This window comes from Sarcophilus harrisii, chromosome 3 (assembly GCF_902635505.1).
Source record: "Sarcophilus harrisii chromosome 3, mSarHar1.11, whole genome shotgun sequence".
NCBI lineage: Eukaryota > Metazoa > Chordata > Mammalia > Dasyuromorphia > Dasyuridae > Sarcophilus > Sarcophilus harrisii.
This window is the reverse complement of record NC_045428.1, coordinates 189,164,187-189,183,769: the sequence shown is the minus strand read 5'-3', so window position 1 is coordinate 189,183,769 and position 19,583 is coordinate 189,164,187. Positions and strand designations below refer to the sequence as shown.

General features: G+C 35.9%; 1 protein-coding gene and 1 long non-coding RNA gene across 2 annotated transcripts in view; both read right to left on the bottom strand.

Moving 5' to 3' along the window:
* The window catches only part of LOC116422300, a 62,046-nt gene extending 60,346 nt beyond the window's left edge, over positions 1-1,700 (bottom strand). The window contains exon 1 of the long non-coding RNA XR_004232883.1: positions 1,553-1,700. This is a non-coding gene — a long non-coding RNA (uncharacterized LOC116422300). The remainder of the gene's footprint in view (positions 1-1,552) is intronic.
* Positions 1,701-9,716: 8,016 nt separating this feature from the next.
* The window catches only part of LOC100916466, a 50,901-nt gene continuing 41,034 nt past the window's right edge, over positions 9,717-19,583 (bottom strand). The window contains exons 11-12 of the mRNA XM_031961251.1: positions 16,967-17,128; positions 9,717-9,959 (exon numbers count right to left, since the gene is read on the bottom strand). Coding sequence (XP_031817111.1) covers positions 9,717-9,959; positions 16,967-17,128 — 405 coding nt within the window. The remainder of the gene's footprint in view (positions 9,960-16,966; positions 17,129-19,583) is intronic.

The following is a 19,583-nucleotide window of genomic DNA, read 5'->3' as shown; positions in this document are numbered from 1 at the left end:
TAGTCAAGGGAAACAAAGATTGAAATGCTCCCCAGAATATAAATTTTTTCATTTTTTCTACTTCCTGCCCCTCCCACATATATAGTAAAATAAAAAATTAGAGAGATTTCTTTTCATTTGACTATGACAAAAAATAGCCATAACAAAAATTTGAATAGCTCGCCATTTGCTGAAGAATGGTTATAAACATCCCAACATTGGAGAATCCATTTCTCAATGAATTAGAATCTATTTCTTTACTTTGAGATCTCAATGTACTTAGGGAATTCCACCAAAGTTGACACTATCTGGATCCATCTTGCCCAGTTAAATAGGTTTTAAGTGTGAACCAAGTGCTAGCTTGCATTCTTGTCATTGGTCTGAAAAGGTCCTTAATTGGTTCTTGTATTTGAATGAGACATTCATGCACAGAAACTCCATAAATTTATCTAGTAAGCAACAAGAAGTGGTTACTATCAACAGTAATCCAAAGATTATTTACAATGAAGTTCCTAATTTTTCAAATATTAAATACGAACCATCCCAAGACATATGGAAAAAGTATCTGTTTCACCTGAAGCAGCCACTTCAACCTCTATCTTTAGAGTGGGGATTAGTTGAGCCTCGGCGCGCATTACGGATGCGATTTCTAAAAAGTGATAAGAATATCATCCATGACTGAAACTGCAACCTTAATACCCAAAAAGAAATTTCAACAGTCATCAAAGTGAAGTAAGCTCTTCCAGTCCACTTTGAGAAGACAATGTCACTTGGGAGTCAGCATAAATGCAGTAAGAACAAGTCATCAAGACAGCAGCCTTACCTAATACTGACAGAACTGTCACTTTAACTGTCACTAATTGCCACTATCACCATGTATTGCACTTGACAATGACCAGATTGGTATTTCAGCAGTCGGCCAAATTTAGTATAACTGATTTTATGCTCTTTTGCCTATCAATTACCCTTTGTAATTGAGGAGATGGGACGACGACATGTAATACAGGAATCTAGAATTCCTTGAATTGAATGAGCTCTGAATTAAAATGGGATTAATTCATGAAGGGAAGGTTTTATCCTGTGAAGAATGCCCCAGTGCTCTGACTCATCAATTTATCACTTATATTAATAACTTCTAAAAATGCAGTGCTCCTTCAAGTTTGTAGATCACGAGAAGTTTTGGTGACAAAACTGATGCACAATGCTGTTACAATCAGGAAGCAAAAATAGGGATATCTTTTAGATGAAGCTTTTAATGTGTTAAAATGCCTGGAAAGTATTGCAGTTGACTTAAAGCAATAAATTCTTCCTGTAGAAGGTAACAATGTAAGAAATTCAAGTTGGGGAGATTTTTTGGTTTGTTTTTCAGATGTTTTGTGCTTTTGTGTAGACTGAGCTCAGTTTGAGTCCGTAGTGTGATATGACCAAATAAGTTGAAAATATTTTAGGATACTTTATAAAAGAAAAGTTCTTCATAAGGACAATATTTTCCATTCTGGTCAAGACCCCATTTGGAGTAGTGTATTCAGTTTTAAGTGGTATTTGTTTTAAAATCTGGATCTTCCCATCTTACCAAGACTGGAAGTGTAGGAACTTTTTTGTTGAGAGGATGGATTCTTTGGCTGTTCAGCATGGCAGCTTTGAGTTGCTCTTTTTCTAATCTTAGGCACCCTCTGACCTAATCAGGCCTGGGAGTGTGAACCCCTGATGGCTCACCCCACTATAGCTCAGACTGCCAAACCCAAGGGCTCCACAAGCAGTAGCTCCTCCTTTCGCCCCATTCCTCTCTTTCAGCTGAGATGATGAGGATACCCCATGCTAGGGCTAGGCTCAGGGAGATGAAACATTTTATGAATATGAGGCTGCATCCACCTCTAATGAAATGAAAAGGAGGACAGAAGAGAATATCAATAAAGTTTAAAAACTTGTCCCAGGAAGGTGTCAAGAGAGTGAGAAGTATTGAAATCAGCGTCACATCTGCTTGAATGAATTGCAGCCGTTGAGCTTTAGATCAGAGAAATTGTAGGAGGAATCAGGTCACTGAGTAGGAAGTCACTGACCCCCATCAAATAAAATCAGAGTCTGAGGGTAGAAAAGTAAAAAGGATTTATGAGGATCTCTGGAGGCGCATAACCTCAACTGACAAGGTGTCACTGGTAGGGGAAACTGGGAAGCATAGCAGAGAGTGCTTTATATGGCCTTAGCAGAACTCCACCACAACCTTCTGTCCTTTTCTCCCATTGGCTGCAATCAGACTGGAAATCTACCAGAGATTAAAACCTGCTCAGAGACTAGGAACAGGAAGCTAAGGATACCAGCAATGACACTCTTTAGGAAATGCTAATACTGATTGTAAGAAAGCATTAGCCAAAACTGTAAAACAAATTTTGGTTGAAATGATCCAAAGGTCTCAGAATACGGGACAAACACTCTTCTGGGTGTAACAGTCGTTGATTGCAAATTCACACTCACCCAGAATTCTTTTCATATTCTAGTAGATGGCTATAATCTTCAGGACAATTGACCATGTGGAGAAACAACATGCAGCCCAAAAGCTGACTTCCCTGCTACCAACAGAAAAGCTTTGATTTCTGAACAAGTCACTTGTAGTTCTATGGGTGTGCCCACGTCTGGAAATCGTCTCAGATCAACTCCTGTCCTGTCAAACATTGGACCTGCCTTTAATTTATTCCCCCTTCAAGAGGTGCCTGCAAGCAGCTCCTTAACTCCCATCATTGAGAGTGCAGGAGCAAAGACCTGCCACCCTGAAGTTTTGATTTGTTTTCTCAGTGTCACATCGAATTACTGACAAGATGGAATGTTTCTCCCTCTGGAGTCTCAGGCCTCTTTCCTTGCAGTAGGCTAAATCTCATTTTAGACAAGCCTCATTCATTGCCCGGATGTGTGGATGAGCTCAGAGAGAGACACTTAATTTTTAGGAAATATGTATTTTTATTGTATCACTGTCACCAAGATATTTGACAAAAATATGGGAAAGGATAGTATAGTTATTAATAATATTTTATGAAAATAGGAAGCAAGAATGCAAAAATTGGAGGGTGAAAGGTCAGAGGCACATGAAAAGGTGTTCTGGATACAGCTTTATTGATTCTAGACTAATCAAAAATAGAAATTAGAAGAAAATAGAAATTGAATGATTATCAAAAATTGTTGAGGAGGATTACTGGATAAGAGACTGTATTTGTTCTTGAGAACATAAGGAAATGAGACAAGATTAGTCAAAATTTTAAGAGGAGATTTTTACCCTAGTTCAAAAAGAAGTCTGACTAAGGAAGCTGAGGATCAGCTCCAAGCAAATGGTATAAACAGATACTACTAATAATTAGCCTCTCTCTCTCTCTCTCTCTCTCTCTCTCTCTATATATATATATATATATATATATATATATATATATATATATATTCCACCTACTACTAAATGTTTTTAACACCCCATTTTTATATAAACTGCAGAATGAGTTGTATGAAATTATTATTGCACTGTATAATGTTAAGTCCTGGAGGCCTGGAGGCCTCAGGATCAGCCAGAGCTGGATAAGGAAAGTCCCTCAATTTAGGGGGAAGAATGAAAAGAGCAGGCAAACTACCAAAGATCTCTTCTCAATTCTGGAGTCCAGAATCTCCATGTTTCTTCTCCTTGTCCTACTGCTAAGTGAAATCTCACTTCTCTCACCCCACCCTCTAATCCTTGCCTACAATTATCTTAACATCAAACATAGAGCCAGCACCAATGAAAAGAAGAGCCTTCCTTTTATGCAAAATATATGCCAATAGATTGTCTCATATCAAATAGGTAATTAGCCTTACATGCTTGGTTATCTGATTCAAGTACACTTTTTTTCATAGTTTCAGCCCTTTACAGTATGTTGTTCAAGAAATTCTTCATATTTTTTTTAAGAGAGCAAATATGCTGTTTATGTGGTTAATAATATAGAAACAGCTCCAGCCCTGGATCCCCTTGTTAGTTAAATGAGATTTCTTTAATATAGTAAATATTAATTTAATATTTCTCTTGTTTAAAAGAATAGTGTATATTTATACAATGTTAATAACTGAAGAGTTGTTTCCTTTAACAGTCCCATGTCATTTTTGTGTCTGTTTTATGTTCTGCACAAAAGATTCAGAATGGATCATGGGTGTTCTTCTTTTATATACAGTAAGATGGTCTTTTTCCTGGAGCAGGTATCTTGGGAGGTTTCTGGAGGCAGCCTTAGTTTAAAAAGGAAGAATAATCACTTCAAACGCAGCCAGCGTTACAAACTTAGCTTTCAGTCTGAGAGCTTCAAGGCCAGCCACCTTCAATCTTGATTCTGCCTGACTGCAGATTAGTTTCTAACTCCAACTCTCACTCTGTCAATCTCTCCCAAGTGACTTCTGGTTCTAGCCTGAACCAACCACAGAGACTAAAATAGACTGCAGTCCAGATGAATCATGGGGGATATGATTTAGTCCTCAAATACAGGTGACTCTCATAGAAAGAATAAAAGGCTCACAAGAGAGCTAGAAGAAAATGGGAAAAGGAATGGAGGCTTGAAGGGAAGAGAGAGTCTGAAAGTCGTGCCACCATTTAAAGATAGAGTGGATAAAGAAATTAAAATGTTGAAAAAAATAGGAAACCAGAAAAGAAAATATTCTGAAAATTAAATTGGCAAAATGGAAAAAAGAACCACAGAACAAAACAACTCACTTAAAAACGAATTGAACAATTAGAAAAGATGAAAAAGTGAGTGAAGAAAATACCCCATTGAAAATCAAACCAGAAATGGAATCGAATGACCCAAGAGAACCCAAGAACTGCAACAAGAAAACAAACAAAAAATGAAATAATTAAAAAGGCAATATCTTCTTGGAAAACAATGAGACCAGGGAAGTGAGGTTCAGAGAGACAATCTGAGAATTATTCAACTCAGAAAAATATGATGAAAAAGAGCCCAGGCACTATTTTCCAAGAAATTATCAACAGAACTACTTAGAAGTCAGTGAGAAACAGGCAAATAGACATTGAAAGAAATACCGCCCACTGAAAGGGATCTGAAAATCCAAACACCAAGAAATATAGTGGCCAAAATGCAAGAACTATCAGATGGAGGAAAACCACAGTGTCACTTCTGGGAAAAATCAATGCAAATATAGAGGAGCCAAGCAATAGGATTAAAGATCAGGATCTACAGCCGTCACATTAAAGGATAGAAGGGCTCAATATGATATATTTGAAAGGCTAAGGAACTTGGTATGCAAACAAAAACAAAACTTACCCAGCCAGAATGAGCATCTTTTTCTATGGAAGAAGGTGGAAATTCAATGATATAAGCAACTTTCACCTAGTTTTGATGAAAAAACCAGAACTTCACAAAAAGTTTGACCCAAGTAAGAGAACTCAGAGAAACCAAAAAAAAAAGAAATCTTGGGAACTCAGAGCCATTATAAATATATATAGAAAGAATATATGTATACCTTTTCTAGAAACTAGAGGTGTGAGGAAATTAAATTGCTGTGTGTGTAAAGGGGATACTACATCTCATGAATATAAAGGAAACCCCTACCTGAGAGAAATATTGGAGGGAGATAAATATAGTATATCTTACTGCCATAAGAATTGGCTTTGAAAGAGAAAAATTTAAACAAACTAATCATGATGAAACTTCATTGAAAGTGAGAAGGAAAAGTGAAAAGGGAAGAAATAAGCTATGGAAGGGAATATGAAACTGTTAAAAGATAGGAAGAGGGACCCCCCATACAGCGGGAGGGATAACAAAAGGGGGCTTTGAGAAGCAAGTGGTGCTCACAAGTTTAATAATTAGGAAAGGATAAAGGAGAAATAGGGGAAAAGAACAGAGGTTAAATAAGAGGCAATTAATGCAAATTGTATTTTAACCATAAATGTGAACGGGGCAACTCCCCACAAAGAGGAAGCGGCTAGCAGAAATTTTGGATTAAAGCCAGAATCCTGCATAATATGTTATTTACAGGAAAACATACCCAAAGCAGTGAGATACACAGAGTAAAGATAAAGGTTGGAGTAGAATCTACTATGTTTACAGAAGTCAAAAGCAGGGGTAGCTATCCTGATCTCAGATAAAGCAAAAGCAAAATTGGATCCAATTAAAAGATATAAGGAAGGGCACTATACTTGCATAAAGGATAGTACAGATAAAGAAGCACATCATTAAAACATATGCACCAAGTGGTTTACATCTAAATTCTTAAAAGAGAAATTCTGGCGAGAGCTGCAAAAAAAGAAAGGAAGGCAAAACTATAATAGGGAGATTCTGACATGCACAACTAGAATTAGATAAATCAAACCACAAAATGAATAAGCAAGAAGTCAAAGAGGTAAATAGAATACTGGAAAAGTTAGATATGCTAGATCTCTGTAGAAAAACTGCCTGAGACAGAAAGTAGTACACTCTTCTCCAGCAGTTCATGGAACCTATACAAAATAGACCATATTAAGACATAAAACCCTCAAACTCAAATGCAGTAAGGCAGGAAGAATGCATCCTTTGAGAACATTGTTATATCTATTAAGAAGCCAGGGAAAAGATACCAAAAAATAATTAAAACTGAAATAACTTACACTAAAGAATGATAGAGTGAAACAGCAAACCATAGACATAATTAATAACTACACCCAAGAAAAGGGAAGATTTGCAAAAGGATGTGGATAAGGCTTGTAACTCATTAAAAGATAGAGTAGAAAAAGAAAACAACAACCTAAAAATACAATTAGTGAATTGAGGGGAAAAAATATTTAAAACATAAAATTGGCGAAATGAAAAAACCCATAGAACAAAACAACCTACTTAAAAAAACTCAATTGTAAAAATTGCAGAGAAATAAAAAGGTGCCTTGATAAAAACAATTCATCAAAAATCAGAACTGAACAAATGGAAATGAATGACAAGAGGAGACACCAAAACTCAGTAAAGCAAAACCAAAAAGAATGAAAAAATAGGGGAAAAAACCTGTTAAATACATACTTGGGAAAAAAAACAGACCAGAAAAATAGATCTAGGAAAGATAATATAAGGATTATTGAAGTCCCTGAAAAAATCATGACGAATGTGAAATATTTTAGAAACTATTTTCAGGAAACCATCAAAGCAGGTCCGCCCAGATACAGAAATAGAAGGTAGCCACACATTGAAAGAATTCATTGATCACCTGCTGAAAGAGATCCCAAAATTAAAACTCCAAGAAATATTGTGGCTAAATTCCAGAACTATCAGACCAAGATTCAAAATATTACAAGCAGTCAGAAAAAAAAAAAAAAAAAAAAAAAAAAAAAAAAAAAAAAAACAATTCCAATACCAAGAAGCCACAATAAAGATTACTCAGGATCTAGCAGCATTCACATTAAAGGATCAAAGGGCCTGGAATATGATATTCCAAAAGTCAAGTCAAACAAACTTGGTATGCAGCCAAGAAATAACTCACCCAGCCAAACTGAGCATTTTCTTCCAGGGAAGAAGATGGACATTCAATGAAATCGGTGAATTCCATTTATTTCTGACAAAAAAAAAAAACAGAGCCAAGCAAAACTTTTGACCTTCAAATATAGGACTCTAGAGAAGCAAAAAAAAGGTAAAAAGAACTCTTGAGAACTGTATTTCTATTATGGATATACATAAAAAGTACATATATAATTTGGTTTTATTGTTATAATATAAAAAAGGATCTAGAGTGGAAAGGAAATTGTATCACAAAAGGGGGAAATGGAGGTGCTATGTCATGTGAGAGGCAGATGAAGCCTATTATATCTCAGGGAAAGTAAGGAAGGGACTGAACATGATGTAAATATTACTCTAACTGAAGTGGACCAAAGAGAAAATATCAGACACATTTGATTTAGAAAAGCCTCCCACCCATTGAAACGTGGAGGGAAAAAGCAAAAAAGGGAAAAAGTGGTGACTAACAGAGGGACACGGTAATTGAAAGGAAAGTTTTAAGAAAAGGAGGGACTCTGATGAGGAAAGAAGATCCTAAAAGGAAGGGGCTGTGGAATAAAGTGGTGCTCATAAATTTAATACTGGTAGTAGAGTAAAGCAAGAAAAAGGAGAAAAGCATAAGCAGGTTAACAAAAGGGCACGTCATGCAGAATTAGTTGTCATTTTAACTATATAATATGAATTTAATTTTAACCATAAATATGAATAAAAATGAATGGAGTAACTCCATAAAGAGGAAGCAGTGAGCAGGATTGTATTAAAAGGTGAATACTGTTAGCATGCTGTTTACAGGGAACACATAATTTGTGCTTAATTCAGAATTTTTCTGTATTGGTGTTTAAAAGCAAAATGATAACTGCTGTAGGAGAAAATCTTTCAGACTGCACAATATTTATTTGGAGTTTTAACCAGGTATGACTCAATTGGATAGATCACCAAATTAGTGCTCCACCACATGAAAGGAATATGCCATGTTACCACCAGAAGCTGTTACAGTCGGAAGGTAATATCTGGGAATGAATTAGAAAGATGATCATGGACTCTGCTAAGGGAGAACTCTTCGACTCAATTTCCTAGTGGTCTTCTTTGAAATGAGAACCCCTTTACTATTCCTTCCTGAGTTCATTTTAAGGTGGAATGGTTAAAAGAAATTAGGACAGTTATCAAAGAAAACTGCCTTGAACGAATCATTTCCCCTTTTTTTTTTTCCTTCCATGCCCTGTAATCAGAGTGAGGATCAGGAAGACATAAAAACACAATACAAGTATAGATATTTTAATTTGTAGTGCTGGGAGGATCTCTCTGGTTGCTAAGTATTTGCCCTTTTTAATTCTACTGGCTGGGGGCTAGAGTTTATCTAAAGGCTTACTTTGGACCATGACTGAAATACCCCACTTTGCCTTTTTTATTTTTTTAGAGAGAAAAGCAGGCAATCTCATCTGTTCTGATTAGGCTAAGGTTTGAGAACACTAAAAAGTTCAACTAATCATTTCAGAAGTCTTTACATGCTGATGAAGGTTGGGTTAGGGTCCTTGGGGCCTCCTGGAACCCCAATCTTAGGACCCCTGACTTTTCTATACTGTCTTTTAAAACGGCTGCTTTTGCATGTATCGTGGAGGGGCTATGTTGGAAAGAGAATTTTGGACACCCAAACAATTCTCATTGGTATGCAGGAGAAATGATTACTGCCAGTTATCCATGGACCCAGAGGTTTGTTTCTAAATGAAGGAGAATACACTTGCAGATCAGCGAAAGCAGGCTTATAGATCAGCTGCCCATGATGCTGATAGGCCTGCCCCCACCATGGCAACTTGAATTCCTGACTCCCGAGTATCATCTCCTCATATAACCTCCCAGAGAAGTAATTTTGAAAAGGGCCTGCACATGTGCCCTTTGCAGGACTCAAAATTGCTTTCCATTTGTTAACACCTGTAAAACCTTGGTAAAACCTTAGGGTCTTTGGGAGATAGCATACTCCCCTGAAGTGAAGAGTGCCATGTTGTCATTGCATCTATCACCCTTTGAGGAAACAAAAAGAAAGAATTTGGGAAAACATTCTTGGTATCCTAGGGAAAGCTGTCGATGAGTATACTAGAAAGTCTCTTTAATTTCCCAGCCAGTTCTTATGGGTGGGTTCCTGGTTACTGCACTTGGCACCCCGTCAACCCTATCTTTGTTTATTCTTTCTTTACTCATATTTAGTCCTTGTATTTATTTTAAGATATTTGTGAGAGTTACTTCTCCAGTCTCTGAGCCATGAAATTCCAACTACTTGGTCTCCTGAAAATCACTGAATTTCATTCCACATTCAGCACGACACTGCCGCTGCTGTGCAGCCCCACCCAATTCCTCCATCTCCTTTTCAGTCAGGACCCCACTGGATAGCCTAGCCTGACACCCTTTGTCAGCCTGAAGTAGCTCCAGAAGATGAGACCCTTCATTCTTTGTCATGTCGAGTCTGGGTCTGACCGTCGAGGCAGGAAGTATATATTGGGGTGAGAAATCTTCAAACTGATGAAAAGGAGGGGGGACTGAATAAGAGTGACTGGATGAAGGGCTTCAAGAATCCCAGACCTGCCCAGAATCCAATTGGAGGTCATTGATCTCAGGAGGAAATGAAACTTAACCTGAGATACAGGGAAGTTGCAGGAAGTGACATGACCTGTGGAGGCAGCCAGCATTGGTGATCATTGGTCACAGGATTGCGTCCTGTAATCTATTCAATGGGAAGGCTCCAGTCTTTTTTACTTTTTAACCCCAAGACAAGCTGAGGAAGCGCCAGTTTGTGAGTCCATGGTGGTTGTTGGGATGGCTCCCAGGTGTGTTCAGTCTCTTCCGCAGGATTAACAAATAAATGCTTTCTCTCTGTACTCTATGCGATGTCTGTTATTAATTGGAAGGAGGTTCTACCTAATTCGTCCCACATTTAAAAGAGTAGAAAGCTGATAAGATAATTTCTTAGTTTTTCAAACAACCATTAACTATCCTGAGCCTTTGCATTTTAGGGGGTTAAGCGACTCAAGCCACTTTCCCGAGGTTACATCCTCCTCCCAAGGTATGCAACTTTTGATAAGATTGTGAAAAATACAGTGATAATGATTTAGCATGATTATCTTACACAAAGGTGTTTAATAATACATTTATTTATTGAAGTAACCTAAAACACTTAAAATATTATTTTTTTTATTCAATATAAATTATTTTGGAAAACATCGTATGATGGAAGAGCACTGGAAGGTGGATTCAGTAAATCAGATTTTGAGTTAATAGTTTTCCTACCAACTCATAGTTTGGATAAGTCATTGAACCTTTCATTCTAATTTGTAAAATGAGGGATTTTGACCAATGTTTCTAAATGACTTAGCTCTAGATTCAGGAGTTCTGAGTATATTGTCACCCTCCCTGGGTATTTCACAAGCTACTAAGCAGTCCCAAGTCATCCCACATCATGGTCACTACCTAATCAAATGTTCGATTCATGGCGAATTTAAAACTGGAAAGTATGCAACGAATTGAGGAATTTATTTGTAATGATGAGATAAGAATTGCAAAGAAAAGTTGATTTGAAGTATAAATACAGGTTTCAAACAAGCTGCTAATGTGAAAAGATGTTTACTTTTGTTTCTCCTATGTAAATGGTGTTTGTTAAGGAAAATACTACAATTTCAGTGTCCTCCAAATCATCATTTCTTGGCCACACCAGGACTGAAATATTCAAGGTCAATTTTTTCATCCTCCGCTTTTTACCCTTTCCTGTTTCTCATTTCCCATTTTCAAAACTCAGGAAATAGGGTTCCATATCTTCAATCACACATGCACACACAAAAGCCATAAAGGTATTATGTAATTTTAAGTTCTATGCTCTTAAACCACCAGACCGAATTATGTATTTTAAAAGTTTATCCCTTATTTCAGGCACTTGCAGTGAAGATTATTTGTCAGGAACACTTTTTTTCTTAAATAAAGAAAGAGAGGTTGGAAAGAGAGAGAGAGAGAGAGAGAAAGAAAGAGAGAGAGAAAGAAAAAGAAAGAAAATAATAAAGTAATAATACACCCTGGAAGTTTCCCTTCAGTCATCAACCACTAAATATGAAACGTAAGCCATCTATTATGTGGTTGATTTTATGTTGCTAACAGAGAGATGCAAGGTACCAAAAAACAGTCCTTATAAAATTAAAACTATATAAACAAGATATATCTAAGGACAGATTGGAAACCATCAGAGGGAACTTGCAATTCTTTTCTCAATGAGATCATTTTTATGTCTCCTCGTTTTCCTCAATGTATTTTCATAACTGTCCAAAACGTAAATACTTAAATTATGAAGATCTATTTTGAAGCTTTTCTGATTTAACAAATTTATTTTTCCCTTTATTAATTACAAATTGTGTCGCTTTGTTTCAAATTTGAAGTGTACCTAAAAATAATCCAGTTATTTGATCTCATCATTAATTGTTCCAATAATGCTAAAAGTAAATGAAATCAAGTCTTTAAGTATTCAAAATTAAAGATTGTATTTAATGTTAACATGAAAGAATGTCTTTTATCCATCAAATAACTATACCACATTTATTATTTTTGTGTAAATATAGATGCTGAATACAAAATTAGAATAAGGTTTTAGTCAAAGTTAATTTTTTTCTATAATACGTAAAGATATCTTCAACATTCATTTTTTTCTTTTCTTTTTTTAAATTATAGCTTTTATTACAATTTTTATGCATGGGTGACTTTACAGTATTGACAATTTCCCAAAACCTTTTGTTCCAATTTTTCCTCCCATCGCCCCCACCCATGTTTCAGATGGCAGGATGACCTATACATATAAAATATATTAAAGTATAAATTAAATACAAATAAGCTTCATATGTGTAAACCGTTACTTTGCTTTTTACAAAAGAATCAGACTCTGAAATATTGTGTGTACACTAGCTTATGAAAGACACTTTTGAAAATGCAGGCAGGCAAAATAGAGGATTAGAATTCAATGGAATGGCTCAGTAATCACCCAGAGTCTTTGCTGGGTATAGTTGGGTTCAGTTCATTGCTGTCTCTTGGACCTGACGGTTCATCTATTGCTGAAGATGACCTGGTCCATCGAATTGATCATCATATGGTATTGTTGTTGAAGTATGTATATACGATTCTGGTCCTGCCTATATTTACCAGGATGGGTTGATATAAGTCTCACATGCATTTCTGAAATCATCCAGAATATTGCTCTTACCGAACAACAATATTCATATACCACACCGCTGAAGCTTGATTTTCCAATTGATGGGCACCTACCAAATTTCTGGCCACTACAAAGAGGGCTGCCACAAAACATTCTTGGCACATACAGGTCCTTTTCCTTCTTTATGATCTCTCTTTGGGATATAAGCCCAGTAGTACACTGTTGGATCAAAGGGTATGCACAGTTTGATAAACTTTTTGAGCATAGTTCCAAATTGCTTCCAGAATGACTGGATGTATCACAATTCCACCAACAATGTATGAATATCCCGTTTTCCCACATCTCTCCAGCATTATTCCACCTTTGCCTTCCTCGTCATTCTAGCCAGTCTAACAGGTGTGTAGTGGTATCTCTGAAATACACTTAATTTGCATTTCTCTGATTAATAATGACTGGAGCATCTTTCATATGGCTAGTAATAGTTTTAATTTCTTTGTCTGAGAACTGTCTGTTCATATCCTTTTGACCATTTATTAATTGGAGAATGATCAATATCTGAATTTTTTTTTAAAGATTTTCAATAATTCTTTTCAACATGTCCCCAAGATAGTGGACAATTTGATATATGCTATGCCCAGATCATCAGATTTAATGTATTTCATATTAGTCATATTGTGTGAAAAGAAGAATCTATTAAAAGGAAAAATCATGAAATACAAAAATAGACAGTATTTTTGATCACAGTAAAAATTGTCTGCTTTGTCTTATTCAGACCCAGTTCTTCTCTGGATGTAGATGGTACTCATCTCAAGTCTTTTGAAATTGCCTTGGATCACTTATTACCAAGATTAATTTCTATCCTTGTTGATCATCTCATAATATTGTTTGGCTGTAGAATGTCTACCTGCTCAGTTTATTTTAGAATCACTCCTGGGAGAGAAGGAGCATTTGAAACTACTGAAGCGTCTTGAATTTATCATGATTACAACATTTTGCATTTCCTTGGTGGTTTTACCTTATAAAACCTCTGCTACCTAATGTTTGGAGATGTCTAGTTTAGGTTTTTCTCAGCAGTTGCCAACTTCAATAAATTTGGTAATTAAAATTATACTGTCTCTACATCTATATCTTGGAACATAGCTCCATTGCCATTGAAGTGTTTATGAATTACGAGCCTTTTGTGTCTAAAATATTTGGTCTTTTGGTATTTAACCCTGGGGAAATTGTATTTTCCAAAAGTACTCCCCTATTAGTTTCTTGTTTAAATTAGGTTCAAGGAGTATTAACATGTTAATGTAGTTTGTATATCTATTGAAATCTTTTGTACAATTTATCTGTTTCCTTATTCTCTGCAATACAAGTTCAGGAATAAAACTTGAGTTATCTTTATGACTTTTTTTTTATGTGTTAATACCATCATGAGCACAGAGAAGCATAATTACCGAAATGTTTGATGCTTTGAATTAAACTGTATAGTATATTTTGAAGAACTCTAACTAGTCAAAATAGAATATTTTCATTTGAAGTTTTAAATAAATAAATTTCATCCCACAAATCACATGCTCAAATATTTTGTTATTATTTTGGACAAAAAGAACATAAAGAAAAAAAGTGTTTAGAATTTTCAGAATTCATAAATTAGAGTTTGTTTTGGGAATCACATAATTGTGATTGAAAGATTTGAAGTATTTATGTTTCACTTCTACAGATTTCTGAGTTCATGACAACATTTTAATTCTGATAATTGAATCAGTGGCTGTGGATTAAGCTGTATTAAATTTAATTAATGTAAAGTAACTAAACTTATTACATGTTTCTACAATCAATTCTACACCCTGATTTTGGAGAAAATACAGCACAGATGACATTAAAATAATTTCCCCAATACCACTTCAACAAGAGTTTTCTCACCACTTTTTAACACTAAAGACTTTCGCCAGAGAAGCTGATACAATTTTTAATCTTCCTCACCAGCCTACCAAAAGCAGTATATTGCAAGGAAATAAAATTAAACATTGATCTAATACAAGCTATAGTTAGGAAAGAATTTATTTGGTATATCACCAGTTAATCCTATGGTCACCTTAAAAAGCATGCTCAAGGAATACATTAGTCGAGTTTTGTTTTGATATTGCTTTTCTGTTCAAGTACTAGTCTAATTTTGACTATTTCAAATACATTAATTTGCTACCAATGAATGTGTGTTTGTGTCTGCTTGTGCATGTGAATATCTATATATATAGGCATTCAAATATGAATTTTTATTTTTTTTATTTTTATTTTTATTTTTTATTTAATAGCCTTTTATTTACAGGATATATACATGGTATCTCAAGCAGCATTAACAATTGCCAAACCCTCTTGTTCCAATTTTTTCACCTTCACCTCCCCTAAATGGCAGGATGACCAGTAGATGTTAAATATATTAAAATATAACTTAGATATACAATAAGTATACATGACTAAAACATTATTTTGCTGTATTGAAAGAATTGACCTGAATTATTGTACAATTAGTTTGTGAAGGAAATCAAGATGCAGTGCATAAATATAGGGATTGGGAATTCACTGATTAGAGTTTTCTGGGTATAGCTAGTCTGCCTATTACTGTTCCATTAGAAACGTTTTGCTGATCTCATGAGGATGGCCTGATCCAGAACTGGTCATCATCTAGTATTGTTGTTGAACATCCCTGGTCCTGCCTATCACCCAGCACAAGTCTCCAGGCCTTTCTTGAAATCATCCTGTTGGTCATTTCTTATAGAACAGTAATATTCCATCACATACCACAATTTATCTAGCCATTCTCCTCCAACGGATGGACATCCATTCAGTTTCAGTTTCTAGCCACCACAAAAGGGGCTGCTACAAAATATCTCTGCACATACAGAACCCTCTCCCTTCTTATAATCTCTTTGGGATATAATCCAGTAGTACACTGTTGGATCAAAGGGTATGCACAGTTTGATAACTTTGGAGCATAGTTCCAAACTACCTGGGAAAATGGTTGACCTACAACCCAACAATGAATCAATGTCCGTAGTTTTCCCACATCCCTCCAACAATCATCATTATTTTTTCCTGTCATTCAGCCAATCTGACAGGTGTGGTGGTACCTTAGGGAGTTGTCTTAATTTGCATTTCTCTCTGATTAATAATGACTGGAGCCAAATATGAATTTTTAAAATAAAAAATCAATCAATAGCTGACTTTTTCTACGATTTAATTTATTGTAGAAATTTGCTATTTCCTTTATGTCTTTTCTTTTTAGTTCGCATCCTTTATACAGATTCTGCCATTCGTGAATAATAAAATGCAAAACAAATATTTGTTATAGTTCGCTAAAAGCAAAAGACAATAAGGCAAAAAACAACCATACCCTTTTACGTGTTGCATCATTTTGAACTTCATATTCCTGATGTTATGTTTTCTATCAGCATAACCAAGTGTTTGGTAGTGAATGTGTAAATATGTAATCAAAGTCAACATCTTTTATTTAGAATGTATAGCTTGTTGCTTGAAGGTTTTCCATACAGAAATAGAGTGGTCAGTAGTTTAAAATAAAGAAATAGACTTATCAATTAAGAAGCTATCTGAGGAGAACCAGAGTATGAGAGACTACCAAGTACCTTAGAAAAATTGTTTAGTTGAAGTGAACATTATTTTAAACTATTAAGTTCCCTTATATTGGGAAGCAAAAAGAGAAATGTTATGTAATTTTCATTTTCTAACAACAAAAAAAACCTTCAGATTCATAGAAAATCAGCATTTTCTATTATGCCTTTTATATATATATATATATATATATATATATATATATATATATAGTCAAGGAACAAAGATTGGAATGCTCCCCAGAATATAAATTTTTTCATTTTTTCTACTTCCTGCCCCTCCCACATATATAGTAAAATAAAAAATTAGAGAGATTTCTTTTCATTTGACTATGACAAAAAATAGCCATAACAAAAATTTGAATAGCTCGCCATTTGCTGAAGAATGGTTATAAACATCCCAACATTGGAGAATCCATTTCTCAATGAATTAGAATCTATTTCTTTACTTGAGATCTCAATGTACTTAGGGAATTCCACCAAAGTTGACACTATCTGGATCCATCTTGCCCAGTTAAAAAGGTTTTAAGTGTGAACCAAGTGCTAGCTTGCATTCTTGTCATTGGTCTGAAAAGGTCCTTAATTGGTTCTTGTATTTGAATGAGACATTCATGCACAGAAACCCCATAAAAATTATCTAGCAAGGAATAAGAGGTTAGTTACTATCAACAGTAATCGAAAGATTATTTACAATGAAGTTCCTAATTTTTCAAATATTAAATACGAACCATCCCAAGACATATGGAAAAAGTATCTGTTTCACCTGAAGCAGCCACTTCAACCTCTATCTTTAGAGTGGGGATTAGTTGAGCCTCGGCGCGCATTACGGATGCGATTTCTAAAAAGTGATAAGAATACCATCCTATGACTGAAACCAGTAACCTTAATACCTAAAAAGAAATTTCAACAGTCATCAAAGTGAAGTAAGCTCTTCCAGTCCACTTTGAGAAGACAATGTCACTTGGGAGTCAGCATAAATGCAGTAAGAACAAGTCATCAAGACAGCAGCCTTACTCTAACACTGACAGAACTGTCACTTTAACTGTCACTAATTGCCACTATCACCATGTATTGCACTTGACAATGACCAGATTGGTATTTCAGCAGTCGGCCAAATTTAGTATAACTGATTTTATGCTCTTTTGCCTATCAATTACCTTGTGGAATTGAGGAGATGGGACGACGACATGTAATACAGGAATCTAGAATTCCTTGAATTGAATGAGCTCTGAATTAAATGGGATTAATCTTATGAAGGGAAGGTTTTATCCTGTGAAGAATGCCCCAGTGCTCTGACTCATCAATTTATCACTTATATTAATAACTTCTAAAAATGCAGTGCTCCTTCAAGTTTGTAGATCACGAGAAGTTTTGGTGACAAAACTGATGCACAATGCTGTTACAATCAGGAAGCAAAAATAGGGATATCTTTTAGATGAAGCTTTTAATGTGTTAAAATGCCTGGAAAGTATTGCAGTTGACTTAAAGCAATAAATTCTTCCTGTAGAAGGTAACAATGTAAGAAATTCAAGTTGGGGAGATTTTTTGGTTTGTTTTTCAGATGTTTTGTGCTTTTGTGTAGACTGAGCTCAGTTTGAGTCCGTAGTGTGATATGACCAAATAAGTTGAAAATATTTTAGGATACTTTATAAAAGAAAAGTTCTTCATAAGGACAATATTTTCCATTCTGGTCAAGACCCCATTTGGAGTAGTGTATTCAGTTTTAAGTGGTATTTGTTTTAAAATCTGGATCTTCCCATCTTACCAAGACTGGAAGTGTAGGAACTTTTTTGGTGAGAGGATGGATTCTTTGGCTGTTCAGCATGGCAGCTTTGAGTTGCTCTTTTTCTAATCTTAGGCACCCTCTGACCTAATCAGGCCTGGGAGTGTGAACCCCTGATGGCTCACCCCACTACAGCTCAGCACTGCCAAACCCAAGGGCTCCACAAGCAGTAGCTCCTCCTTTCGCCCCATTCCTCTCTTTCAGCTGAGATGATGAGGATACCCCATGCTAGGGCTAGGCTCAGGGAGATGAAACATTTTATGAATATGAGGCTGCATCCACCTCTAATGAAATGAAAAGGAGGACAGAAGAGAATATCAATAAAGTTTAAAAACTTGTCCCAGGAAGGTGTCAAGAGAGTGAGAAGTATTGAAATCAGCGTCACATCTGTTGAATGAATTGTAGCCGTTGAGCTTAGATCAGAGAAATTGTAGGAGGAATCAGGTCACCTCTGAGTAGGAAGTCACTGACCCCCATCAAATAAAATCAGAGTCTGAGGGTAGAAAAGTAAAAAGGATTTATGAGGATCTCTGGAGGCGCATAACCTCAACTGACAAGGTGTCACTGGTAGGGGAAACTGGGAAGCATAGCAGAGAGTGCTTTATATGGCCTTAGCAGAACTCCACCACAACCTTCTGTCCTTTTCTCCCATTGGCTGCAATCAGACTGGAAATCTACCAGAGATTAAAACCTGCTCAGAGACTAGGAACAGGAAGCTAAGGATACCAGCAATGACACTCTTTAGGAAATGCTAATACTGATTGTAAGAAAGCATTAGCCAAAACTGTAAAACAAATTTTGGTTGAAATGATCCAAAGGTCTCAGAATACGGGACAAACACTCTTCTGGGTGTAACAGTCGTTGATTGCAAATTCACACTCACCCAGAATTCTTTTCATATTCTAGTAGATGGCTATAATCTTCAGGACAATTGACCATGTGGAGAAACAACATGCAGCCCAAAAGCTGACTTCCCTGCTACCAACAGAAAAGCTTTGATTTCTGAACAAGTCACTTGTAGTTCTATGGGTGTGCCCACGTCTGGAAATCGTCTCAGATCAACTCCTGTCCTGTCAAACATTGGACCTGCCTTTAATTTATTCCCCCTTCAAGAGGTGCCTGCAAGCAATACCTTAACTCCCACTTACTGAGAGTGCAGGAGCAAAGACCTGCCACCCTGAAGTTTTGATTTGTTTTCTCAGTGTCACATCGAATTACTGACAAGATGGAATGTTTCTCCCTCTGGAGTCTCAGGCCTCTTTCCTTGCAGTAGGCTAAATCTCATTTTAGACAAGCCTCATTCATTGCCCGGATGTGTGGATGAGCTCAGAGAGAGACACTTAATTTTTAGGAAATATGTATTTTTATTGTATCACTGTCACCAAGATATTTGACAAAAATATGGGAAAGGATAGTATAGTTATTAATAATATTTTATGAAAATAGGAAGCAAGAATGCAAAAATTGGAGGGTGAAAGGTCAGAGGCACATGAAAAGGTGTTCTGGATACAGCTTTATTGATTCTAGACTAATCAAAAATAGAAATTAGAAGAAAATAGAAA